Source organism: Callospermophilus lateralis, chromosome 1, assembly GCF_048772815.1.
Source record: "Callospermophilus lateralis isolate mCalLat2 chromosome 1, mCalLat2.hap1, whole genome shotgun sequence".
Classification (NCBI taxonomy): Eukaryota; Metazoa; Chordata; class Mammalia; order Rodentia; family Sciuridae; genus Callospermophilus; species Callospermophilus lateralis.
This window is the reverse complement of record NC_135305.1, coordinates 19,247,433-19,274,979: the sequence shown is the minus strand read 5'-3', so window position 1 is coordinate 19,274,979 and position 27,547 is coordinate 19,247,433. Positions and strand designations below refer to the sequence as shown.

The following is a 27,547-nucleotide window of genomic DNA, read 5'->3' as shown; positions in this document are numbered from 1 at the left end:
GGATCCCTCCATTCTAAGGGATCTCTTCCAGGCTTTCTTCTTGCTCCGATCCAATCCTGCTCTCTCGACCTCTTGCAAATAAATTCTTTTGGCCTGTGAAGGGCGCTCAACAGATGACAGAGTTCTCCTACTTAATTTCTTGGCCTTAAAGGGATATTGGGCCTCTCCACAAAAGGCCCAAATAGCATGTATCTAGGGTTCTCTATCTCTCAAAGGAAAAAGGCCATTATTGTGTCTATACCTACACCAAAGACCAAAGATGACTCTCCTCCTTGGGTTTGGCTGGGTACTTCAGGACCTGGAATCTGGCCAAGGGCCCCCAAGATGAACCCCTACTCTCAGCGGTAGGGAAGCCCTTTAAAAAGGCCCTCCTCTGGGCACCCACCCTGCATCTCTCTGACCTCTCCCAACCCTTCACCCTCTATATAAAAACAGGGACCAGTTCTGGCATTCAGAATCAGGAATATGGCCCCACATTTGCACTAGTGGCCTACCTATCCAAACAGTTTGACTCCACCATCAGGGGCTGGCCCCCATGCCTCAGAGCCCTAGCAGCGGCCCATGACCTCCAGAAAGAAGCACACAAGCTTATCTTTGGCTCCCTGATAACCATCTCACCTCCTCACCATTATTTTCTCATTTACAAGGGGGCGACAGTCACTTCCTCCTTCCAGGGTTCTATCCCTCCTTGTCTCTCCTTGAAAATCCCTCCATCTCTTTTCAGTCCTGCTCTCCATTAAACCCTGCCTCCCTCCTCCCATCTTCTCACTCACAAGATCCCGTCCACAAATGCCTGGAGGTATTAGAGATTATTTTACCCTGCCCTACCACCATTTCTGAGGGACCCCTGCCCTCTTCAGATCTCATCTGGTTCTCAGCTGGTAGCTCCTTTATATACAAAGGGGTTAGAGTGGCGGGGTATGCTGTCGTTTCCCTCTCATCCATCATAGAGGCAAAACCTCTCCCACCCTATACCACCAACCAACAAGCTGAACTCATAGCTGCCACAAGGGCATGTGAGCTAGCGGAGGAAAAAGCCCTCTCCCTATATAATACGTCTTCCATATCCTGATCTCCCACGCAGCCATTTGGAAAGAAGGGGGGTACTGACCACCAGAGGGACAGCAGTCATTAATTCCACACTTATTTCTGGCCTACTACAAGCCTCCAGGCTGCCTTCCTAACTGGGAATAATCCATTGCAAGGCCCACCAAACTGACTCCTCCCTTACTACTGTGGGGACTTCCAAGGCCAATCAAGTGGCTCGATCAGCCACCCTATAGAGCTTTACCCTCCTCTCTGCTACTCTTCATAACCACCGGGGATCGGCCCAAAGATCCGCCCAAACTCTTCCAGTTTCTTCACTCTATTCCATTCTAGTCCACAGAGTCTCACTATTTTCCTTCACTCCTTTTTCACCATTTCCCACTGGGTAAAGGTGCTCCCCTTAGCTTTATTGTACATTAGGACCCTGCCAAAAAAAGCCTTCTAATCTCTCACCTTTCGAAGTCATGTATGGCCATCCCCTCGTTCCTCCCGGACTGCCTACAGAACCCCTACCCATCTCCAAAACTATGCCCTGCCCCTCCTCTTCCATCTATGCTCTGAACTCTGGTGCTATCAAGCCTGGCTCCTTCCTGACCCCAGTCTCTCTCAAAACCCTAACTCTTTAACACCTGGTCAACTTGTTTACTATTGCCCACCGGGGGAAAAGCCCCCTCTAAAACCAAAGTGGGAGGGTCCTGCTCAGGTGATTATGTGCACTCCCTTGGCAGCCAAACTCAAACTATCTAATAACCAACTTACCCCATGGATTCATATTTCCAGGCTTAAGCCCGGCACTCCTATACCTTCATCAGAAGAGCCAACGATCGTCACCTGTCATTAAGTACTCTTGTCAATGCTCCCCCTCATTTCTGACCCCTCTTGGGTCCTCTCTTTGCCCTTTATTCAAGGCAAGTGACCCTAAGGGCCCCCTTCAGCCAGACCCCCTTCTCTTCCTTACAGACCCCCTACTTGCTTGGATCTGGCCGATAGTGGGACCATTGTGTGTTGTCCTTCTGACAAACCACTTAGGTGTCCAGAGCATGGTGACCCCTGAATAAGTGTGATCATAAGAGAGCACTTTACCACTTGCCTTCTGGGCCTAAGGAGAAACATGGGTGTTTTGTTTACCCTCCCAGTTTCATTGAGGTGTAACTGGTGTGCTGGACCCTTCACATAGTTGGCGCGTACAGTTTGGGCATGTGCACACTCTGGTGTTCCCATCACCACCCTCTAACAGCGTTCCCATGCCTGGGTTCCTGGTGAAGTTGTTTCTTCCTGTTGCTTACATCTACCCCTACCCAGTTACCTTCAGTGAGTCCATGACTGTCCTGGGAGGCAACCTGAGCTCTCCTTGGGTGAGGCGTTGGGTGTGCTCTGGTCCAGCCCACCTGCTCTATCGTCACTGTCTTTCCCTGTCTGAAGTGCTCTCTAAATCCTTCCTTTCCTCAACTTCTCCATCCTGTGTGAAGGTTGCCCTGTTATGGTGATCCACATGCCCTGCTTCTGAAAAACCAAGGTGCTTCTTTGGGTCCTGCATGTTGCCAATAGAAGAGTGAGAAGCTTTGGTGTCATGAGCTAGTTACAGGCTTTGCTAGAGTTTCTACTTTTCCTATGTGTATGTGTGTGCTTGTCTGAGTTCAGTTTTAAGTTCCCAGGGGAAGAAGTCACCATCTTCTGATGGCAGCTGGAGTGTACATAAGTACCACTGAGACTCGCTGCTCAGACCAGTGGTTAGCTGGAGCATCTATGCCAAGTATGATAGCATGCACTTAATGTGTCCACCTTCAAGTTTACACAGGGCTCCAGGGGGCCTCCCAGTTTCATAAGAATTCCAAGTATCAGTATTTAAAGTTGAGGTGTTTCACATAAAACCTAGAGAGATCTGACTGCTCTCAAAGGGAAATATAATAGCTGGTACACCCAAGTAGGAGAAAGTTTGAAGAGCAGACTTAATAGAAAGGGGCGGGAGCTAGATTGGACTAGGAATGAAGAGTGGAATTGAGGGTGTTAGGTGCAGGACAGGCTGGTCTGCAGGGCCTGCAGGGCATGCCAAACAAAGTTAGCTGCAGGATGACCTGGCCACTCAAACCCTCTGTCTGGTTCTTTATCACCTGTTTGCTTCAAGCCCAACGCCCAAGCCCCGGCTCAAGGCTGAACACTCAACCCCCTGCTCAGGGTTGAACACTTAACCCCCCTTGGGCCAACAAGGCAGCTTGTAGACCCAGAGACCCCATTAGATTTGGGCTATAAAAACTCCCTGTGCCTGTTCCTTCCCCCTATCATAAAGTTCATTCAGATTCAGGTGGGTAAAATTTCTAGTCAAGCTTTTAACCAACTTCTCCTCAGTAATTACCAACTCCTGGCTACTGATGATACCTCCAGTTGAGACCTATGCTGAATGGACTGACATCAACATGGATCTGTGGTGGCAAGAAACGTTCGTTGATACCGGTCTTCTCTGCCCTCCTGTGGGGGCTCCTTACTTCCCTCCTCTTTCTCCCACACTGCCCCATTTCAGTAGGAAGCAGCCAGAATGAGTTGACGCCCATTCTCATTTAATAACAAAGAGGGGGGGAATGTTGGGAGTCCCCCGGCTCCAAAGACTAACTTCCCCATCCCCCAAGAAGAACCATCCAATGGTGAGCCCTGCTGGCTCACATGATCCTTACCCACCAATCAGAGCCCTGCTAGCTCACATGATCCTTACCTACCAATCATAGCCCTGCTGGCTCACATGACCCTTACCCACCAATCAGAGCCCTACTGGCTCACATGATCCTTACCACCAATCAGAGCCCTGCTGGCTCACATGATCCTTACCCACCAATCAGAGCCCTGCTGGCTCACATGATCCTACCCACCAATCAGACTAGCCCTGCTGGCTCACGTGATCCTTACCCTCCAATCAAATAGCACCCCATGCCAACTGTCAAACTACCCTTGGCTCTATAATTATGCAGAGCTATTCCTCAATAAACGGGCATTTGCTCCGATGACAAGCCTTGTTCTTTCACCTATTACCATCTTCTGTTTTCTATGCTATTATCACCAAGTGTATATTTTTCCACTGTCATTGATTATTATTACAAACTTCCTTTATTTTTGTGTAGTTGCTCCTTACCTACTGCCCTACACTGAACCATGTCACATTCCAAATTACGATATCAAAGTCCTAGCCCCCAACATTGTGGTATTTGGAAATGGAGGCTTGGGAGGTAACAAGGTTTAGGTGAGGTCAGGGGAGTGAGGCCCCCACGACGGCCTTAATACCATTATATGAAAAGGAAGATTCTCTTTCCCATGCATTAAAGAAAGCTATGAGAGGATGTAGTTAGAAGGCAGCCATCTGCAAGCCAATGAGAGAGCCCTCACCAGAGTCCAACCATGCTGGCAACCTGATCTGAGGCTTCCAGTCTCCATCACTGTGAGAAAATACATTTCTGTCGTTTAAGCCATGCAGTCTATGGTGTTTTTGTTATAGCAACCCAAGCTGACAAATATACCTATGCTTTAACCACATGGTCCTTTCTTCACTATCACTTCTTTCCCACCACTCTTTAATTCAAGATTTAATTTATTTTACCTGAAGAATTTCTTTTAGTAGTTATTTCATGGAAGGTCAGTAGTGAATAAACTCTGTCCATCTTTGTTTCACTGAAAATGTTTGACTTTGTCATCACCCTTGTATGATATAGAATTCTATAGTTGGGGACTGAATTCTAGGATGACAGTGTTTTCTTTCAGCCGTTTGGAAATATTCCATTGCCTTCCAACCTCTGAGGCTGCCTACTGAGAAGGCTGCAGAATGTCCAATTTCTATGCTTTTGTAGGTTGTTTTTCTTTTCTTGTCTTTTAAGATTTTCTCTGTGTATTTGGTGTAACCGCTTCATTATGATGTGTTCACTGTGGATTTGCTTTTATTTATTCCTCTTGGGACTTAATGTGCTTTTTTCCAGAGTATTCCCATCTTTCATCTGTTCTACACTATCAGATGTTCTGTCTTTTAATACTATTTTCTCTATTATGGCCTTTCAGAACACCAATTAGATGCAAGTAGACATCTTGTTCTATTCCACGTTTCTTATTCTTTATTTAATATTCCCATTTTTTTTCTATCTCTCTGTGCTGAATTCTGGATTATTTCCTTATATAATCTTTCAGTTCATTAATCTCCCTGTGTATAAATGCTGTTTGATCATTAAAAGCATTTTTAAATTGCAATGACTACATCTTTTTATTAATAACATTCTATTGATTTTATTTTCAAATTTCCCTCTCATAAATTTTCAAATTTATTATTGTGTGTAGTATAGTTTCTAATGAGTCTCAATCCTCTTAAATTAATTTAAAATGTTGACTTAATAGCCTTACAGGTTGTTCAATTACCTCTTGTTTCTGCTGAGTCTCTCTAATAATTCATTATTTTCTTCTGTGAAATGCCGACATTTTCACTCTGAGCTCATCTTCAGGGGATTGTTTTTTCCTGTGGGAGTCTTGTAGAGCTGGGAATGTGGAAGATTCCGTAGAGTGACTTCACATTTTCTTCTGCTGAGAGCCACAGGTATTTTGTTGACAGGACCTGTCCCCACTCCTGAGTTTGGGAAACTTGCCACCACCCTCACGTGTTGAGAGCTGTAGTTTTAAATCCTCAGGCAAATCTGTGTCCCAACACTTCCCACAGACTCCTGGGCAGAGTGAGAGAGAGGCTTCCTTTCTCTCTCCCTATCACAGACCTCTGCTCACTGAAGGGGATGGCCATCAGGACCCCAGCTGATCGTTACAACCCAAACTTCGAGCCTTTGTCCTGTGTCTGGCTTGATTCCTCATCCCACCATTGTAAGCCCCATGCTTCTGACTATGCTTTCCATCCTTGTTTCTAGAAAGAGGCATTGCCCCTTGGCTCTCTGCTCCCGTATGCATTTGAAAATACAGTTCATCCATCATTTTTATATGTTGGTACTGTGAGTGGTTCTGTGAGGCTTGAAGTACCATAACACTGGGAGGTGAAGTTTAAACTGGTCTCATGTTTGGTAAATTGAACTTGCCATTTCCCACCCCCCCCCCATACACACAATTTGCTACTTTTCCTGCAAGCACTGTCTCTTCAGAACAGAATCACTGTTCATTTTTCCCTCTCCACTGCTTCCTGAACCTCAGCATGTCATATTCATGTGGCTTTCATCTGTGACTAGACTGTGATTTACAGTTGGTGTGCTGACCATGGGTGGGTTCCAGCCTAGACATGTGCACAGGTCAATGTAATTTAGTGAGACATGGAGAATCCACCCTCCATCCCAATAGGGTGACCTGGTCAACAAAACCAACCAACTAATCAATTAAGAAAATGAGGTTGATACTTGATGGAACTTTCACTCATTAACAGCACTGATGACCAGAAGAGGGAGCAAAAATAATATGAACAAATACTGGGCTTGTGGCCCATTGCATTGAACTCCTCAAGGTGGGAAAGGATGGTGCAGATGAGAGACTGCCTTAGCCCTGGGCAGAAGGGGCCCCTACGCTGGGCTGTGTTTTAGAGCAGGAGTTGGCAAACTTCTTCTGTTAAAAGCTACTCTTTGAAATGCTTTTTTAAAATTTTGGGCCACGTGTGGCTTCTGCCACATACACCTTTTCTTAAGCAAACTTTGAAACATAGAATTTATTCTTATTCATGGGCAGTTAAAAAAAAAAGTCACAGGTGGAATTTGGTCCAAGAACCATAGTTTGCTGATTCCTGCTTTAAGAGACTCTACAAGCACACACACACACACACACAAAAGAAGACGAAAAGAAAAGAAAAAAGAAAAAGAAAGAAAAAAGCAAGAGAGAAAGGGAGAGGGGGGGAGGGGGAGGGGAGGGGAGGGGGAGGAGAGAGGAGACAGAGGAAAAGAAAATGTATTAAAGAAATTGGAGCTTATCTCTGTCACTTGAACTCTTCCTCCTTGAAGATGTAAAAGTGTCCCCAAGGATGCCCCTCCTCACACTCTACGCTTTCCTCGCCGGCAGCCCCCATCACCTCTCCTGCTCATCATCCTCTTTTATTTTCTTCATTGCACTATGACTCTCTGATGTTTCCCTCTTGCATCTTCTTATTAGAGCAACCCGCTAGAATGCTGGCTTCCTGAGGACAGGATCCTTATCTATCCACTTGCCCATCACTATCCTAAAGCCCAGATCTTTCCTGGCAGGGAGATGGATAATAAAGCTTCAGCCAATGAATTGACCCCACCTCCTCACTCCGACCTGTCCCTCCCCTGAGCCTTTTACCTCTCGGATCCTCTTCTGCCATTCCTCTGTGAACTCAGGTGAGCTGACATTCACCTGGCTGGCATTGAGTGTCCACTCTGGGCACTTCCAGGATGGAAGAGAGAGCATGGACAAAGAAGGCGCCAATAAAGCAAAGGATGCTCCCTGGAGGATCGGCAACCTGGAGGAGCGGGAGGATGCAGTCACTTCCTGAGATCTCCCCACACAGGCCTGGCCCTCCAGTGCATCTGGTGACCTGGAAGTTATCAGGGCCAGGGCAAAGTGACTTTGAACCCATGGTAGCAGGCATGTTGTGCAGAACCAGGGCAGGTCAGACTAAAGCAGGGCAGAAGTATTTGCTCTACTCTGAAGAGAGTTCAGAAATAATGGAAGGGAGACATGGTACCTTGATCACTCCAGAAGAAGAAAGGACCAGGCAGAAACCATGAGCAATCCCAGAGGAGTGAAAACTTGGAAATACATTTGGTCAATATTTTACTTCCTCTCGTGATACCTTTTAAACTTAGTGTCTTATTTTGAAGTAAATGGTGATATATCTCCCTACATGAACTTGAAGTAAGCACCAGGTGTGGAGACCTTTAGCGGATGCTTTGACACCCCAACCTCATAGGCAGGAAGCTCCCTATGCTGCCAGGGCTAGAGCTAACAGCCCTGCCCTGAGCAAGGCACTCATCGGCTCTTCCACAAAAAGCATCAGTTTTTGACCTTGTAATTTTTAGCATGGTTTTAATTGATAAGGTTTTCTGAAGTCTTATTGCAAAATCAGCATATTTACTTCTCATTTTAAAAAGCGCATCATTGAATACTGGCTAGCAGTTAAGCAAGTGTACATGGCATTTTTAAATTTACTCTTTTATATTTTGGATATTGCAAAATATAAAAAGCGCTTTACCACTAAGTTCCATCTCCAATTCTTTTTATTTTGAGACAGGGTCTTGCTAACTTGTTGAAGCTGACCTCAAACTTGTGACTCACCAACCTCAGTTTCCCAAGTTGCTGGGATTATAGGTGTGCACCACAGCGCCCAGATGGACATGATCTTTGATTCCTGAGCTAGACTTTACAACCTACAGCTTCTCAGGAAATTATTCATTAGGAACTCAGGTAAGCCCACTTCCCTGGGAGGGACCAAACTCAAGATAATTTTTACCCCTACTTTAGTCTAATGATATTGGCATGATTTTATTCCCTAATTTTATTTCCCTCTTGCTTTACCTGTTTATCTTGGGTGAAAATGCCTTAAACCTAATTCCTTATTTGGGCTTCTCAAAGAACTTTCCACAGGCCCTTTCTGTCCCCATTGTCCTGCTGCAAAGACACTTCCTCATTTACTCCTCAATACCCTAATTTGGGGCTTTTCCACCTGTTTGTTTTTCAGGTGAGAAAATTGAGCCTAGAGAAGGTAAAGGACTGGTCCACATCCCTCAGCCTAGAGCCAGGGCTAGAATTCAGCCCCCCCCCCCTTGCCCCTGGCTTTCAAGCTGAAAGCATTTCCATAATTGAAACTAGCACCTTCTTGGATCTGGGGGAGTGGGCACCTCCATTCACAGAGCTCTGTGTTTGTGACTCTGCATGGGGCGAGGGCAGGGAAGGGCTCTTGAATATTCAAGCAGGGAGATTTCAGGCCCAGAGGCTGCTCCAGGGCCTCACATCCAGGGCCATTCCAGGAAATTATGGGAGCCTGAGAGACAGTAAATATTGGAGCAAATATGGGAGCCTGAAAGACAGAGTAAACATTGTACTTCTTTGAGAAGTACAATGAAAAAGAAAGAGAAGAGAAATGCCTGCCAAAAATGTTAGCAAGAGTAGCCCCTCCTCTCCAGGGACCTGGCAGAACTCCAGGATTGTTCTGTCTCTTGGAAATGACCCAAAAGGAAGTGCTATGAGAAGTGCTTTGGATTAGAGACCATAAAGACCACTAAGAGTGAGTACTCTCCTCTGGATGCTGTTTTCCATCTACCCTGGAAACCATCACCCAGCCTCCTCCACCTACACCTGCAGAACCTTGGTCCTATAATGAAGAGGAATTAGACATGAACTTCCTGCCAAGCCATGTTCTCCCAAGACAGCTCAAGGAGAAGCACTTTGGAGGGAATGTTTTCCATTCTCCTTTGCAGTCTGGTGCAGATTAGGTCAGAAAGGAATTTATAGTGAACAGTCCCCGCTTGCACGACTCTTTCTAAAGGATGCAGAAGGGCCTGGTGGTGTGTTTTCTACTGATCTGCCTTTGGAAAATCTGTAAGCAAAACATTTCAACCACAACTGGATGAGCTATGTCTCTTCATTACCACTTCTCTTCCCCTACACATTGCCCCAGGTGGCATCTAAAAGGCCAAGAGCATTTCTAGGATTTGTCTAAAGGGAAATTGAGTCACAGTGCATTTTATTGGAATGTCTACGACATATCTATGTCACTTGAGACATAAATATGAAATCATAAAATGTAAAGGGAGTCCAGTATTATAGGTCATGATAAAAGAGAAAATTAATAAAAATGTCCTGCTACTATTTCTGTAGCATTTGTGATTTTACCTCCTTTTTAAATTTTGTAATTTCTTGTGAGTTCTTTTTCCTACTAAATACTCTTCTTTGTTGTGATTTTTTTTTATTCATAATGTTCTGCTCTTAGTCATAGAAGACAACAAAAACTGTATCAGCTTCAGGCTAAGCAAACCTGGATCCATCCTTGGACTAGATGCTAAATTAATGTAAAGGAAGGAGGCCCTGGGCTAGCCTGGGTGAGGCAGCTGACCAGGAACGGTCCATAGGACCCACCAAGATCAACTTCCTGAGAAGGTGGTAACCCAAAGAAACTGTTTCTAAGCTTCTGGAGAATCTGAGCAGGGCAGGGAGTGGTGGTAGAGAGTGTGGAAGATGAGATGTGAGAAATAAGGGAGGCATGTCCTTGGAGACAAGGACACATTTTCCAGGCTTCCCAATTTTTCCCAGGTCATCTCCATGGTCTAAGGACTCCATTTTACCCAGGCAGATTTTAACAGTCCACATAAGCACAAAAAGGACATGATTGTTGGAAAAAAGTGATTCTAATGGTTTTAGCAACTGTTCACTTCAGTGATGCTACAAAGGAGCAGGGCAGGTACCTTCATGACTTTAGTGAACAGGTTCCAAGTCATGTGTTTGGATCAGTGAATGTTTGCTGTCTTGCGAGCTGAGAACAGAATTCCTCTTCTCTATTCATTGGTAGCCCTTCCTCAGTACCAGTTCCCATATTAATTGCCCTGGCAGGTCCAGGGCTGGGCCTCAACTAGGCCAATCAGAACTCTTCCCTGGAATTTTAGCATGAGCAACTAGTCAGAGTAGTGCTCACTCACTCTTGCGTAATAAGTGTTTAGATGTCCAGCAGCCCTGTCAAAGTCTGCTGTTAACTTTATGTGTCAACTTGCCTGGATTAAGGGATGCCCACATAGCTGTTAAGACATTACAGGTGTGTCTGGAGTGTTTCCAGATAAGACTGGCATTTCAATCAGTAGTAAGTAAAGATCTTCCTCCCCATTGTGGACAGCCATCAGCCTATCTGTTGAGGATTCAAATAGAACAAAAAGGATAAAGGAAACATGAAATCTCTCTCTTCTTGGGTGGGTCATCCCCCTTCTCATGCCCTCAGACCTTGCTGTTCCTCAGATTTCAGACTCCATTGAAGACTTACACCATTGGCTTCCCACCCTCCACCCCACACCCCATAGATGGCCTTTGCACTCAGTCCAAATCACACCACCATAGTTCCCGATTCTCCGGCATGCAGGTGGCAGATCATGGGACTTCTTGGACTCCAATTCTACAGGAGCCAATTTCTATAACAAATCTCATCTTCTATATGGCCATACACATCCGATTCTTTCTACTTCTCTGGAGTACCATGCCTAATAAACACAGCAAGAACCTCTCTGAGAAAATGAAGCTCAGACACTGTCAGAGTCCTGTCCTCAAATCAGGAGGAGAGCAGTCTATACTTAGACCTGAGCTTTGGAGGATGGAGCCTGGCTCCTTTGAAAAGATAAATAAGATTAAAAAGCCCTTAGCAAACTAACCAAAAGAAAAAGAGAGAAAACAGAAATTAATAAATTTGGATATGAAAAAGGAAAAATCACCAGAGACATCACAGAAATCCAGCAGATCATTAGGGACTATTTTGACAACTTAGATTCCAATAAATTGGAAAACCTAGAAGAAATGGATATATTTCTAGACAAATATATTTGGCAAAATTGAATCAAAAGAACATAAAAAACATAAACATACTAATAACTTGTAATGAGATAGAATCTGTAATAAAAAGCCTTTCAATGAAGAAAAGCCCAAGACCAGATGGATTCTCAGCAGGTTTCTATGAAACCTTTAGAAAACAACTAATGCCCAAACTCCTCAAATTATCCCATGAAAAAGAAAGAGATGGGCTCTCCTAGAAGTGGTCCATATGCTTACACCATGATCTACTTGGGCACCAGTGAAGGTTCTAATATTTGTTAAAATTAGGGACATGGTAGGAACTGTGTCTTGCACCGGGCTGTGCACACCAGGAGGAGGTTGTCTGCATGGTGCTAGGCCAAGATGGATCTGCTCAGGGCCCAACAGCTGGCAACAGAGCTGGAAGTGGAGATGATGGTGGACATGCACAACAGAATGACCAGTGCCTGCCACCAGAAGTGTGTGTCTCTCCACTATAAGGAAGCAGAACTGCCCAAGGGCATGATTTGGACATTCATGAATGGATGGGCAAAAAGTCTACAGAGTTGTCTATGCAGAATGAAGAGGTGATGAAGAGGGTGCAGCAGAGCTCTGGTCCTGCATGAGGCCCTCAGACAGCATATACCTGGGGTGCACCTTGCTTCTCCCCACTTAAAAAAAATAAAATAAAATGCCTAGAAATAAATCTAAGTAAGGGGGTAAAAGACTTCACAATGAAACCTATAAATCATTGAAGAAAGAAATTGAAGAAAACATCAGAATATGGAAAGACCTTCCATATTCATGAATAGGCAGTATTAATTTTGTGGAAATGGCCAAACTACCAAAAGTAATATACAGATTCCATAAAATTGCCACCAAAATACCAATTACAGTCTTCACAACACTAGAAGACTAACATTCACACATGGAATCTTTGAATCTCCATTGGAAGAATAGAAAACCCAGAATACCAAAGCAATTTTAAACCAAAAAAGCAATGCTAGAGGCAATACAATACCTGACTTCAAATTATACTACAGAGCTATAGTAACAAAAACTGCATGGTACTGGCATACAAACAGACACATAGACCAATGGTACAGAATAGAAGACACAGAGACAAATCCTCACATCTCTAGTCATCTGATCCTTGACAAGGGTGCAAAAAAACATACATTGGAGAAAGGACAGCCATTTTAACAAATAATGCTGTGTGTAGAATAATGAAACTAGATATGTAGAATAATGAAAGTAAACCCTTATTTCTCATGCTGCACAAAAATCAACTCAAAATAGATCAAAGACCTAGGAATCAAAAACTATACAAATCCTAAAAGAAAACACAGAGTCAATACTCCAGCATAAGGCACAGGCAATGACTTTCTCAGTAGGACCGCTAAAGTTCAGGAATAATGCCAAAAATTAATAAATAGGATGATTTCAAATTAATTTCTGCACAGCAAAGAAAACGATTAGGAATGTGAAGAGAAAATCTACAGAATGGGAGAAAATCTTTACTGGCTACTCATCTAACAGAATTAATATACAGATATATAAAGAACTCAAGAAACTTTACACCAAAAATCAAATAATCCAGTTAATAAATGGGGAAATGAATTAGACACTTCTCAAAAGAAAAAATACAAATGGCCAACAAATGCATGAAAAAATATATTATCAAGTTGGGAAATGCAAATCAAGGCTACACTGAGATTTCATCTCACTTCAGTTAGAATGGCAATCATCAAGAATGCAAATAATAATAAATGCTAAAGAGGATATAGAGAAAAAGGAACACTTTACACTATTGATGAGGTTGTAAATGAGTACATCCATTATGCAAATCAGTATGAAGTTTCCTCAAAAGACTAGGCATGGAACCACCATATAATGCAGCTATACCACTTCTCAGTATTTATTTACTCTCAAGAATTAAAGTCAACTTACTACAGGGATACAAATTCACAACAGCCAAACTATGGAAACAACTTAGGTGTCCACCTATGGATGAATGGATAAAGGAAGTGATATATATATAGATAGATATAGATATAGATAGATATATTCAGACATAAAGAAAGATATGAAATTATGTCCTTTGCAGGAAAATGGACGGAACTAGAGACCATTATGTTAAGTGACATAAGTCAAACTCAAAAGGTCAAGGGTTATATGTTTTCACTCATATGCAGAAGCTAGAGAGGAAAAAGGAAAAGAAAGGTGGTGAGGGGGGATCTCAAGAAAATCAAAGGGAGACCAGTAGAGGAAAAGGACTAAGAAAAAGGGAGGGTGGAAATGCTGGGGGGTGACATTAACCAAATTAAATTGCTTTATTATGAGCACAAAGGAATATGTAATTTAAAAATCCCATCAATATGTACAACTATAATGTACCATAAGAAAAAGAAAGAACCTATCTGAGAGAAAAATCTCAGATGCAGTCAGAGTCCTGCCCTCCCCACCAGGACAGGTATGCAGCCTACACTTAGCTCTAAGCTCTGGAGAATGGAGCATGGCTCCTTCAGGGAGAAAGGATCAAGGGGAGGTGCCCCCTCCCCATGAGTCTCTCATGTTCTCTGCTTGAGTGGCCCTGTGCTCATTTGGGCCCGTTTCCAGGCCTAACGTGCTAGAGCAGACCGTGAAGGAACGGTGCACCTCCAGGCCTGAAGGTTAGCAAAGGGCCAGCTATTTGAGGAGTCTGTTGTGGGAAGCTTGGATGAGCGGGTTGGGGTGTCCTTGCTCATGCCTGTGAGACCATTTGTGATCTGGAGCAAAACATGAAGTGGGTGAGGAACAGGCTAGAGGCTGGTGTCCCAGTACTGCCAGACTCCAAAGGAGAACTCTAAGGAGCCAGAGAAATAAAAATCCAAACCTGGCCTTCCAGGTGGGAAGACAGGGACATGATGTATTTCAGAGTTTGTCAGCTTGGGTTATGACTTTCTAACATTCACACATGGAATCTTTGAATCTCCATTAATACAAACAAGGCCTGAGCAGAGACAGAAACAGAGACAGAGGGAGATAGCAGAGAGCTCAATGGCATTTGAGTCCTGGGTTCTTCATGTTCTGGAGACATGGATGTAACCCTGCCTTTTTCTCAGTTTGTTCTTTGAAGTTAATAAAGAACACATTTTCAGGACTGTGGCTGTGGCTATGGCTCGGTGGTAGAGCACTTGCTTAGCATGTGTGAGGCGCTAGATTCAATTCTCAGCACCACATATAAATAAATGAATAAAATAAAGATCCATCAACATCTAAAAAAAAACATTTTCCCCTAAGCCAATCTGGATTTGGGTTACTGTCCATCAAGATCCTGGCTAATACAGTTTATCAGTCTTGAGTTGGAGATAAATAGAGAGAGGGAAAGAGGTAAATGGATGGAGCACCCCTCTGTTACACCACTCCAGCTTCCTACGCATCTCCCCAGCTGTGGTTCATGCAGTTGATAGTTGGCTGGTAAGTCAAAATCCAGGGGGAGTAGTTTTACTTACCTGACCCCAAAAAGCACTTGCAGGAGAGTGCAGATGCCAGAGACAAAGAAGATGGTGCTGATCAGGTAGCTCTGAGTCAGGGGGTCATGCTGCAAGCACAGATCCTTGGCCAGGATGAGTGGCACTGCTACCAGTGCTCCCAGGGCTGTGAGGAAGTGCTGTGGACAGAGACAGGACATGAGTGTGTGAATTCTGTGACTATACCCAGAAAGGGTACAACCCTACTCTTAACAAGGATGCCCTTCCCAGGTCCAGTCTCAAGAGTTTTGCAGGGGTCCAGCCATGAGTGAGGGGCAAACATCCGAACTAGGCATGGGAAACAGTGACCCCACCAGAGGAACTGGGCTGTGAGAGCAGGGCTCAGGAACCAGGAAGTGGTATCCTAGGAAAGAACTGAGGCAGAAACACAAGCACAGGGGGGCATAACAGGAACCAAATGAGGGCCTAAGAATAAGAACATAGCAAGGGGCTCCTCACTCCATGACGCAACAGTGAGAGCCATTGACAAGGAAGGCCTGAGCATTCACTTGGAGCCACTGGCCCACGGCTGTTTGAGGTCTCCTGAAAGGACAGAGTTAGACCCAGAGTTCAGGACAGGACAGAGCTCATAGGTGACAGCCTCAGTTATGCACAGGGTAAATTACATGTAGATAAGTATCAGACGGGAGATAAATAGAAGACAGTTAGAGATAGAGTATATACATAGACACATAGCTAGAAGGAGAGGAGGTAGGTTGATAGGGGGCCAAGCAATCAATACAGTGTATGAATGGGCCACTGTCTCACACACTCTAGCTCCAGAGCAGAAACAATGAACAGATCTTAACGAGTTTTCATGGGCTGTGGCCATTTCTGTTCTGAACCACATCAAGTGTCCAGTGTGTGGCTTCAATCCCCACACAAAGCTGACCATGGAGCCAGGTGTTCTGGCACATGCCTTTAATCCCAGCTACTAGAGAGGCTGAGGTAGGAGGATCACAAGTTCAAGGCCAGCCTCAGAAACTTAGAGAGACCCTGTCTCAAAATAAAAATAAAATGTAAAAAAAGAATGGGAATGTACCTCAGTGGGAGAGTGAGCTCTGGTTCAATCCCCAGTGTCCACCAAAAAATCTGACCAATGAGCCAAATGTTCTGAGAACAAAGACACATGAAGCCACCTGCTTCTTTCCTTTGCTCCGATCCTCCCCATGCTCTGCTGAGCTAGGCCATGCCTCTGCTGGCACAGTCACAGGGCCTCCTGTTGTTGCTGGAATAACTTTCAGTTTCCAGCTAGGAGCTAGCAGCTATGAGCAGCTCGGAGTGCTTGAAGAATCTGCACTCGTTCAGGTCTGATAGGAAGGCCTGCAGGATGGGATGCTCCGCTATAGGGAGCCGTTATTGAAACCACATCTTTAGCACTTGTGTTATTATTGCCAAGCTGCCAGGCCAGGAAACAGATAGCCAGGAGCTTCTACATGGAACTTCTAACTTAGAAAACCCCCCCCTAGGGACAAAGACCCTTCCTGATGATAGCAATATTTAGAGCATCTTCATAGTGTGGTTACATTAGACATAAGATGATTGGCTTATGGATACTATCTTGCTCATGTATGGTTGATGGGCACACCGCACTCGAACCCTATAACAATTGTATGCACTCCAAAAATAAACTGAGCTACTGAACAACAACCTGAGGTGGGTCTCCAGCCAGTTCTCTCACCAGCTCCCGGAGTCTGTGTGTTGATTCCGCGTCCCTATCCCCCATGACAAGGTAGCCGAGCAACTAATTGACCAGAACCTCAGCATGTTGTGGGTGCTGATAGGATCCCTCTGATTTGCAGCAAATGTACCATTGCAGGTTCACCCAGTAGAGTGGGGGTCTACCTCATCCTATAAGAATAGGGCCTAGGTGAAGGAAGGATAGGCAGGCTTGGTTTGCTTTGGTTACAAAAGTTAGCTGCTGGGCCAGTCAAGGAATAAACAAGGAATGAGGAGAGGAAGAAAGGAGGGAAATTAAAAGCTCACTGTGAGGGCAGTGCCTTGAAGAGTTTCCTCAAGGTGTCCTTAGGTGGAATGAAGACACAAGGCCCAGAACACCTAATCCTGCCTGTCCCTAGCACTCCTCCTGTCCACAAAACAGCCAGACCTACACAAAAAGGAGGCAAAATAAGGCACATTCTTCTGTTCTTATTTTGTTGGGGTTTGATCCGAAATCTCAATGTGAGCTAAATTAGACCAGATAAAAATTAGGTTTTTTTAAGAATATTAAGAAAAAACTAAAATCATCTATACACTGCATGCGCCTGTTTTTCCGTACCCCATATACCCTCAGGGAAAATGGAGTCTCAGAATGTGTACTACTCCAGCAGGACACAGGATTGGCCCTCTGAGAAGGATAGGAGGTAGGTGTCCACTGCCTAAGATGGGACAGGCCTGGGTGCCAGGAAGAACCTTGGGCCACAGCACCTACGGACAGGGACCCCCACATCTCTCCAGCCATATGAGTAGAAATAGCAACAGAAGGAAAATGGAAGTGAAATCCACGGCCAGGTTTTCTTTAAGGGGACAGTTCCAGCTCCTGTTACCATGCCAAGCAATGTCTCAAAAGGACCAGAGGATTATGTAGTGAGGTTAATCCCCTCGTTGAATGTTCTGGAATAATCCAACCAGTATGAAGAGCACTGGTCTTTAGTAGAAGAAGGTGGGATGAGATATGTGTTGGAAGCAGAGCTGACTTTGAACTCCCACTAAAAGAAAAGTCGCCCACTCTTCTTTCCTTGATTAACCTGACAACTTCAACAAACCATAATCAGTGAGGGGTGAACTGCCCCTTAAGGAAGAGGAGTGGGGACTCCAGAGAAGAAATGTTGATATGAATGTAGGTGCCCTTCGACAATCCTTGCCATCACTCCCATGTCCCTTTGGGATACATGACATGAGATGTCTCATCCTTCATGGGCTCTTATCAATGTTCTTGATCTTCCACCAGCCAGGTCAATACAAGACACAAGATTGTCTAGGCCAAACATCGACCAGTGTTTCATTTCCTACCTCATATCATGCCCAACAACAAGAGATGACCACAATTATCAGGGTCAACTCCCTCTTCTTAGAAAAAAAATCTCTTTTTCTCCCTTTTCAGGGCTGATAACTGAACTCATCACCTACCCATATTCTAGGCAGGTGCTGTGCCACTAGGCAGGGCTGACACCAGGAAGCTTGAGCCTAGCCCTTCTCTGACTTCATCTACATGATGTAGACTTAACCAAGCCATTGACCCCACTCCAGAGAACAATGGAATAGCCTGGGTCATTGATGTGACCAGTCAGCTCAGCATGAGGAAGAATCCTTTTGTAATAACACATTTCCATCCCCAAATGCCCAGAGAGAGGGAGACTAAAGGGGATTGAGTTCCCCTGAAGGTCAACCATATGGAAGACATGACGCTAGCTGAAGTTGGCGGTGTTAACCAATTTCACCTGGTTGTGTGACCTGGTAACTTGGGAGGCAGAGCCTCTTGGGACCCAGTGCTTGCAGAGTGGCATTACCTGGATCCCCAAGAAGATGCAGAGATACCATGGTGGGATGTCCAAAACGCCATAGGCCAGGTGGCTACTGGGACTCTTAGACTGTCCATTCTTTCCTGTGTCCTGGCTGTCATTGTGGAAACTGAGCACTCCATCATCCGTCTGCTAGGAACAAGAGAAGGACACATGTGAGCATTTCAAGAACATTTTCTGAGTCCCATTGGATGGTAGGACTGCCTTCCCGAGGCCAGAGGCAGTGGGGCAGGGATAATGTTAGTCAGCAGGTGATATAAGATCAGACTCCACACACTGAGATTTCCTATATTGTGCATCTGCATCCCAGCTTCTGTGTCAAGTCTGGAGCCATGCAAGGGGGGAGCAGGCCTTACCCAAAGGCTTGGCAGACAGGAGGCAGCTCTGTGGGGGAGAAGGTGGTAACCTCCAGGTTACAAGATGGTAGGTTCCCCTCATGGTACTTTGCATGTGCTTCAATTGCCAAAGCCCTGTTCCGAGTGTGTTTATCATAATGGACGGTTTCCATCCTTGTTCTTTCCTGGTTGTGAATATCAGGAAGAACTTACTGACATTGCCTTCCTTGCCTTTGCAACCCCAATCTCTCGTGCAGTTCCTGTGCTCAGTGTAGACAGGCTCACTGAATGTGACATGCCAAGGTAAATGAGTGCAGTTCACACAGAAGGATCTAGTGTCAACAGCCAACTTGGACTCCCCCCGTTTAAACCAACAATAACTCTGAATTGTAGACCCTCTCTCCCACTCCTTGACTGTAGAGCTTACTAGCCTTGGCCAAACTAGTAAGATTTTCAAGTCTCAGTTATTTTATCTATATAAAAGAATTAACACCTCCCTCACAGATGGTTGAGAAAGTTAATTTAATTTTCCAGTACTGGGGATTGAATCCAAGGGAGCTCTACCACTGAACTCCATCCCCAGACATTTTTAATTTTATTTGGAAACAAGACTTTGAACTTGCCATCCTTTTGCCCCAAAATCCCCAGTGGCTGGGATTATAGGCATGTGCCACCTCACCTGGCTAAAAAGTCATATTGCAGGAAGAACCACATAATCCAGGCCAGGCACAGTATAACTACCCAATAATATTAACTGTAGTATCTATCAACCTCCTTAAATGGAAGGGCTTTGAATATGGGCTGAGGCCCACAGCTGAGCAACTGACCATGGGTTGTAGGAATATGAAAGCATTGTCTCTGGTGTGGCCAGAAGTGTCAAGGCCACTAGCATGAAGATCAGCCACTCTATGTGAAGTGTCCACAGGGGGACTCTGGTTCCTGGCCAGACCATGGGGGCAGGGTCTGCACTCTTACAGGTATCTCATGGAGACATTTCTGGAAAGAATGTTGAAGCCATCCACTCCAATGCCCACCTCCATGTCTAAGTACCCTATACTTCAGTCCAGCCTCCAAGAGCATTTCTGGAGTAGGGCCACATTGAGACACTGATAGGCAGGTGCTGGGCACCTTGACTCTATGGGCTCCTTCCTACTTAAAAGAATATTAAAATTATATTTGGGGACCACATAGGTATAAAGAGAAATATATTAACATAATAAAATATTTTCTTTGATCTTAAGTGTATTCCCTTCAACTAATTTTAAAAGAAATGAAAATTTTGTCACAGGCCTTCAAAAGTCCTAAGGCCTTGGGAACAGTGCCTACACAACCCAGTGGATCTGTGATTTTGCTCTGCAGAAGTGGCAGTAGATACAGTGAGTTCAACACTTGTTTAGATGAGGTAGAAGTCCAGGATACTGCCAGATCAAAAACAAGAGTGTTTGTCCCACATTCTTGAGGTCAGAACTGTCCCTAGGGAACATCTTACAGAGCCCCCTTCCTTACCCAGGGACTCCATCTCCAACCCTTCAGTTACTCAAGGTAAAACTATAGAGCAAAAATATTGAATGAAAAACTCCAGAAATAAACAAAATGTTTGTAAGTTTTTAAATTGCATGCTGTTCCAAATAGCGTGATGAAATCTCACACTCTCCAGCTCCATCCTACTGGGAAGTGAATCATCCCTTTGTCCAGCATATCCACGCCATATATGCTACCCTCTATTGAAGTATTTAGTAATTGTCTTGGAAGGCTATATGGATGATGCTTGGTACCTGGTTGCACATAAAAAAAAAAAAATCTGTTTTTCCAATTGAGGTTGACATTGGGCTAAATATAGAGAGGAATGGACTGCAGGAAGTGGTGAACTTCTGGGAACTTCTCATAAGGGGTATGCAGGAATCCGTAAGGGGCATCAGAGAAAAACAGACAGGAAAGAGAAGGAGGAGAAGGAGAGAAAAGATGAGTGACACAGGCTGATTGATTGATAATTGATTGATTGATTAACTGATTCTAGAATGGTAACTCAGAGAGGTGCAGGCAGAATACAAAAGAACTTGGATAGATGTGATTTTGTCACTTCCCAGTTCAATGACCCTCGGCACATGACTTCACCTCTCCCAGCCTCAGTCCCACCACCTAGAATCTGGGATAGTCATAAAGGTATCAGAGGTGTGAGCTTTGTGCTGCGTGCTGCCACCACGTCCTGTGTGCCCATGAAGGAATGAGCTGTGGCCCCTACAGCTGTCTGTCCTCCCAGCGAGTTCACTTCATCTTCTCCCATGACCTCACAAAATTCCCAGGAAGGGGAAGGGGAAAAGGAAGAAAGAACCTTGACTGGGAAAACTGGTTGTAACCTGTCCTTTTTTCCCAGAAAAGGGAGAGTGGAGACCAACATCAAAGACTGTCACCTGTCTGAATTCCCAGGTTCTGTCTTTATGTCAATATAGGCCATCTGACACTTATGGAAATCACATCTGCACTGGCTTTGAAACAACTGTTTGGGAAATTGATCCTCCATGAAATCCTACTTGAAAAAGTTTAAAACTTACAGCTGGGAAAAGCTTGCTTTCCCTGAGGACACCTGGTTCTCCCTTGGGAAAAACATATGTCGCTTCCATGAAGCCATCAGCTAGTGTTGGGGGAAAGCATGGAGCCCCAGAATGACACCTTGACCTCAATGATACGCACCTGACCCCAAACACAATGGTCTCCCTCTCATTTTGTGGCACTTGCTGTCTGTTTTCCTCGCCTGTTTATAAATACATCTTTTGTTGTAAACTTCCTTAAGTCATCCATAGAAAGAGGTCTGTCATAGAAACAAAACCAGCAGGGACACACTGGGACACAGTAGACTTAGAGTCTGAGTGTCAGAAATGAACCCTGAGCATCTTAGACATCCACAGAAACAGGGGACATCTGTATTGCAGAGCAGGAATTATCCAGTGGGGGAGGGAGAGGCCTCTTCTGTGGGCATTTGTGCATGTGACCCTCACGGCAGGAGAAGAAAGCCAATGAGCCCCTTCCTGGAGGAAGAATGGATTCTTCGTGAAGCACACTCCAACAATGAGCAACGGTACAAAAGGATGGGCACCAACAACCTCTTCACGTTGACAGTACATCTCTCTATTCAATATGTGAACTGTAATTTCACTGGAAGATTTGATCCAAAGAGACGTCTACTGAGCCTTGGCGTTTTACAGCACATTACAAGTTACAAAGATCTTCCAGTGCATCCTCTCCTCTGAATCTCACAACCATCTCATTGTCTCCATTGACAGAAGAGGAGACAGAGGATCAATGAAGTCACAAGGTGTCTGCATAGTAATCCACCACATCTCCAGGTATGGAGGGCAGTTGCTCAAGGCTGTGGCCCTCGGGGTATTGGGTGGTCCTTAGCCTCCCAGGAGTAGAAGAACAAGCAAGAGGAGCCCTGCGGCAGTGGGAGCAGCAAGGATCCCCCAGGTGAGGTGGGCCCCTTGCCTCTCTGACACCATGTGTATCTGACACAGCCATCCATTCCTCCCAGGGTCCAGACCCCACCTAACACCGCCATTCACCTACGCTCAGATGAATTGTCCAGGTTTCTCCCACTGTGGCCTCAGCATCCTGCCTCAGGGTCCTTCCTTACCTGGTGCCCTGCTCCAAACCCACTGAAAAGGAGATGCACAGTTGCCCAGAACCACTGCTCTCCGGGTTCCTCATGGAAGCCCAAACTCTAGGAAACACCACAGCCTTCAGGAAATGGAGAAATGGAGTCTTCAACTTAGCCCCCTGAATTTTTTTTTTCTCTGAGAAAAATGACAGAAGGAATTCTGTGGTAAGGCCAGCTGAGGAGCTTTTCTCTCAGTACCCCTCAGCTTTCTCAGAAGCGAGTACTGAGCACCATTTACAGAACGCTGACCAGCAATGGGCAGGGCCTAGCAACTGGGCTCCAGGGAACACTTTGTGAGCATAGCCCAGGTTCCCCCATGGCCAATGTCCCCAGATCCCTTGGCTGTTCCTGGTTGGGGCCACAGCCCTGGCCTCCAGGAAGAGGCTCTTAAGGCCCTGCAGTGGGAGGTAACAAGAACACAGAGTTTCCTCTCAGGCCGCCCTGTTATTTTACGTGGCCACCATAGGTTGGAAAGGGTGCTGGGGCTGGGGCTCAAGGACTGGCTGGAGAAACCTGAGGATGCTGGACAGTGAAGAGCCGCAGCTCCCTCACCCTTCCAACAGGACCAGAGTGCCTGCAAGGAGAAAGCTCATTCAGACAGTGCCTCCGAAGCATCGCCCTCTAGTGGAAGTTCTTCCCTCTGACTCTTTGTCCTCACTCCTTCCCAAGCCTTGGAATCCGAAAAACCTTCTCAAAAGAGAAAGTCCAAGGCTGAGAACCCAGAAAAACAACACTCAGTTTCAACAGAGGCCTCCTGGAGGCAAAGGGAAAGCCAACAGCATGGACTGAGCACGGTCGGGAAATCCAGCCTTCCTCCTCTTCCCACTGCTTCCTGCCACACACACAGGAGTGCTCAGGATAGTTCTGTCTGCTGTGATGGTCACCTGAGGTGACAGGCCCTGAGGGAGCTGAGCTTGGAGGCAGGGAGGGAGCTACCATCCCCACTGATAATCTGAACCTGAGCAGCAGGACTCCCCTGGGACTCCCCAGCCTCCTTCCTGCTCCCCTTTTCCTCTCCCCCCCCCCATCTCCATCAGCACTCACCAAGCTGCCATCGTGCCCACAGTTGCTGACCCCAGAGTCCATGGCAAGGTAGGTCTTCTCCTTCTGTCTTCCCCTGGGGAAGCAGGACAGAGAACACTTACCAAGAGGCGACACAGCTGCCAGACAGAGGGATTAACTTCCCAAAGCCTGACTCAGGGCAGAGGGCGGGGCCGGGGAGGGAGGGGCATGTAGCTCTGTCACAGACATCCCCTCCAGCCTCCTCCCTCAGGGGACCGAGGTGCATCCAACAGTGGCAAAGCTTTCATTATTGATAAGTGCGATGAGAAGTTAATGATCCCCATGGCACCAAGGACATAAATCAGAGCACATGCTGGCCAGGGCTGGCTGGAGAGAACTTGCAGGAAACCAGGCTTCAGGAGGAAAGGGGAACAGGCATGGGAGGAGGAGGCTCTGCATTGAACAGGGAGGTTGAGAAGTTTTCTAAACTGAAAAATATTTTGAGCTACAATGGAAATCATCACAATGATTAATGAAGGAAAGGCGATTATCTCTTGTCAGAGCAGCAGCTACCCAGGCAAGGGTCTCACTGAAAGGAAAGGACAGGTGTCCAGGGGAGTGAAGGGACAATGAAGGTCCGCAAGAGGGCAAGCAGGAGAAGGGTTATTTCAACATGTCCCAGCATGTCATAAAACAGTTTCTGTTCCGCAAAGGCGTTGCTCTCCATCTCCAGGAGAGAAACAGTAATCCTGCCTGCACCCGTGCAAGATAACTGAAATACCAAGAAGTAATCAAAAGGAGTTTATCAACTTCTCCGTAGGTGCCTTTAAGAGAAGGAAGACCAGCCGGGCCTGGTGGTACCCACTTGTAATCCCAGCAGCTCTGGAGGCTGAAGCAAGTGGATGGCAAGTTGAAAGCCATCCTCAGCAACTTAGTGAGACCCTATATCCAAATAAAAAATAAAAAGGGCTGGGGATGTGGCTCAGTGGTTAAGTACTCCAGGGTTCAATCCCTGGTACTAAAACAAATAAATAGATGGATCGATAGACAGATACAGGAATGTTGTAAGACTTAAAGGACATTCATTTTATTTTTTAAAGAGAATTCTAGCCCCTTCCAGATACACTGCACCAGGGGTTCTGAGTGCTTCTTTCATTTCCCTTTTTAATAAAATTCCTGCTCATTTGTTTACCTTGGTGTTTGCAGTATTCATTCTTCAACTCTCTGTAACATGAACCCTGACTCCTGCTGGTAACATCTTGGGAGCTCATCTGGGATCCCCAACCCCCCAGTGAAGTAAGTCATTTGCTCCTGATGATCTTTGATTTCACTAACTTTTGGAGGAAAACTGGGTACCCATCAGTCATTTAAAAGTAATTAGTGAGTCTTAGTGATAGGTTTCTGGGTTTCTGTAGTCCCCAACCGCCTGCCCTGAGGGTCAGACATGGTGAGCTCTTGTGAAACAGTTTCCTACTTTTCTACTCTGGCTTGGGGTGTGCCTGGAACAAGTAGACAGTGGCCCTGATCCTGGTCTGCCATTGAATGCCAGGATTTGGGTGAAGTTGAGAAACAACTGAGATTCTCACCAAGGCTGCTCTTCTGTGACTCTCAAAGGCCCCTCTTCTGACCCCGATTCCCAACAGCCCCTTGGGTATCCTGGGGTGGTTGGCTGATCATGGAGCAGAGGAATGTGCCACTAGTCCAGCACCTCATATGAGCCCTGGTACCTTCTTCACACTCAATCCTCCTGAGGGCTTCCCTCATAGCTAAAGGTCCATCTGCAGAAGAGGTACATACTATGCAGAGTGGTTTGTAGGGATGGATTTGGGATCCCTCTTCTCAACATTGAAGGGCTCCACACTTGCCAAAGACACCCTTCTCGCTGCTTCTGTGGTCCCCTTGTGCCTCCCCAATTTCTTTGTCTGTAAGGGCATGGGAGGCACCCATCTCTTTTTGTTCCTTAGGGATCTAGGGAGACACATTCTCATTCTCTCTCTGGAAGGAAGCTGAACTCTGTCCCTGTGAATATCTCCAAGTCCACCAGAGATGCCAGATCACAGTCTGTGACTTAAATTCTTCCTCAAATTTCTCTGTGAGGAAGACATAAGGTCCCATGAGACAACCTCCTCTCTTTGTCCTTCTAGAACCCCTGGGATCCTGACTGTAGATGAAAAAAACCCCTTTAAAATTATCCTGTGTCCTTAATGACTCTGGTCTTACATAGTCTCCTTGGACCTGAGATTTCATACTCCGTAGGCTCGATTTCGTAGACACCCATGGCAGAGGAGTACATCCCACTGTTAGCTGACATTTAATTATCAGCCATCATATCTGGAAGTCCAGTAGTGGCCAGAGGAAACCAGGAAGGTCCTCGAAGCCTGGCTTGTCCCTAGGATCTTTGTCATGTGGAAACTAAGACCTACACAACTTAGCTGGTAAGGTGATAACAAATCCAGTGAGTCATGCAGGGTTAGAGGGGTGGATTGCCAACCTCTGAGAAGCTCTCCAGGGAGATGGCCCTAGGAGAGTTCAGTTCTTCTGGAGCAGACACCAGACTTCTGTTTGCTCTTATCCAGATGGGATCTTCAGCCTCAGAGGTAGTGCCAAGTTCACCACTGGCCTGCCTACTGAAAAACTGGGACATGTTCAATTTACAGACACTAATGAAAAAGAGTTTGATTTTCTTCTGCTGCCAGGTGTAACCTCAGTTGAGGTCATGGCCACCAGACCCGATGGGCTCCAATGCAGAATTATGGCCACCAGAGGGAAGTATAAACTTGAATGCTACCTGGCAGGTTAGTTTGTTTTGTAAGGGAAGGAAGATGGTCTGAGATTCCCTGAGTTCAAGGCTATTTTCTCTGAGGGAGAACCCCAAATTAAGTCAGCAGTATGAGCTGGACCCAGCTATGACTACTGCCATAATAAAAGAGAAGTCTGAGGAGACACCTATGAAGGCAGAAGTCAGAAATATCCCAAGAATTCCCAACCCCTATGTTTTAGTCAGCTTTTTCACTGGTGTAACTAAAAGACCTGACAAGAAGCTGGGCGCAGGAGCACATGTTATCACAGCCACTCTGGAGGCTAAGGCAGGAGGATCACAAGTTCAAAGCCAGTCTGAGCAATTTAGCAAGGCCCTAAGCAACTTATGGAGACTCTGTCTCTAAATAAAATATTTAAAAAATCTTGGGATGTGGTTCAGTGAAAAGCACCCCTGGGTTCTATCCTCAGTACCAAAAAAAAGAGAGAGAGAGAGAGAGAGAGAGACAGAGAGAGAGAGAGACAGAGAGAGAGAGAGAGAGCTCAATTTTAGAGGAGGAAAAGTTTATTTTAGGGCTCACTTGTGGCTTCAGAGGACTCATTCCCTGTCCATAGACAGCCAACTCCATTCCTCAGCACTTGAAGTGAGCTGAACATAATGGCAGAAGAGCACGTGGGTGGGGAAAAGCCCAAGATCTTTCACCATGAATCAGAGATTGAGCTCCATGCAACAAGGATAAAATATATACCCCAAAGGCATTCCCAATGATTCACCTCCTCCAGCCACACTCTGTCAGCCTTCAGTTACCACTCAGTTATTCCCCATCAGAAATTAATTCACTGATTGTGTTAAGGCTCTCCTAACCCCATTACCTTACCTGTAAACTCTCATAAATTGTCTTACACATTGGGGGACACCTAATATATAAACCATAACACCCTACTAACCCCTGCCAACAGCCCTGGCATCCTCCCTACCTAGGACCCCACACATCCACTCCTACAGGAGGAAAAAGCATATTGTTGCTTCAGGAAAGGCCAGGAGGGGAATTTGGGTCAACCAAGGTGTATGTTCCTCTTTTTCTCTTCAAGACCTGAGGCAAATAAAGATGGACTTAGGAAAGTTCTCAAAGGTTCCAGATAAATACATTGAGGTGTTCCAAACTGTCAGATGCCCGGTCATACCTGGAGGGATATTATGTTACTACTTAATCAAATTTTGACCTCTAATGAAATGGAAACTCTTAATGGCAAAGCTAAGCATTT

The 27,547-nt window shown here is 45.5% G+C and overlaps 1 protein-coding gene and 1 pseudogene across 4 annotated transcripts in view; one reads left to right on the top strand and one right to left on the bottom strand.

Annotated features, from left to right (window-relative positions):
* LOC143380145 (solute carrier family 23 member 1-like) overlaps positions 1-23,704 on the bottom strand; it is a 42,869-nt gene extending 19,165 nt beyond the window's left edge. For 2 of the 4 annotated variants that reach the window (XM_077109323.1, XM_076832931.2), the window contains exons 1-4: positions 23,567-23,704; positions 18,521-18,664; positions 14,994-15,151; positions 7,315-7,474 (exon numbers count right to left, since the gene is read on the bottom strand). In XM_077109323.1, the coding sequence (XP_076965438.1) occupies positions 7,315-7,474; positions 14,994-15,151; positions 18,521-18,664; positions 23,567-23,608 (504 nt within the window). In that variant the 5' untranslated portion in view covers positions 23,609-23,704. The remainder of the gene's footprint in view (positions 1-7,314; positions 7,475-14,993; positions 15,152-18,520; positions 18,665-23,566) is intronic. The other 2 variants (XM_076832940.2, XM_077109325.1) reach the window with 2 other exon arrangements.
* LOC143402862 (mitochondrial import inner membrane translocase subunit Tim10 pseudogene) lies at positions 11,884-12,125 on the top strand (annotated as a pseudogene).
* Positions 23,705-27,547: the final 3,843 nt, after the last annotated feature.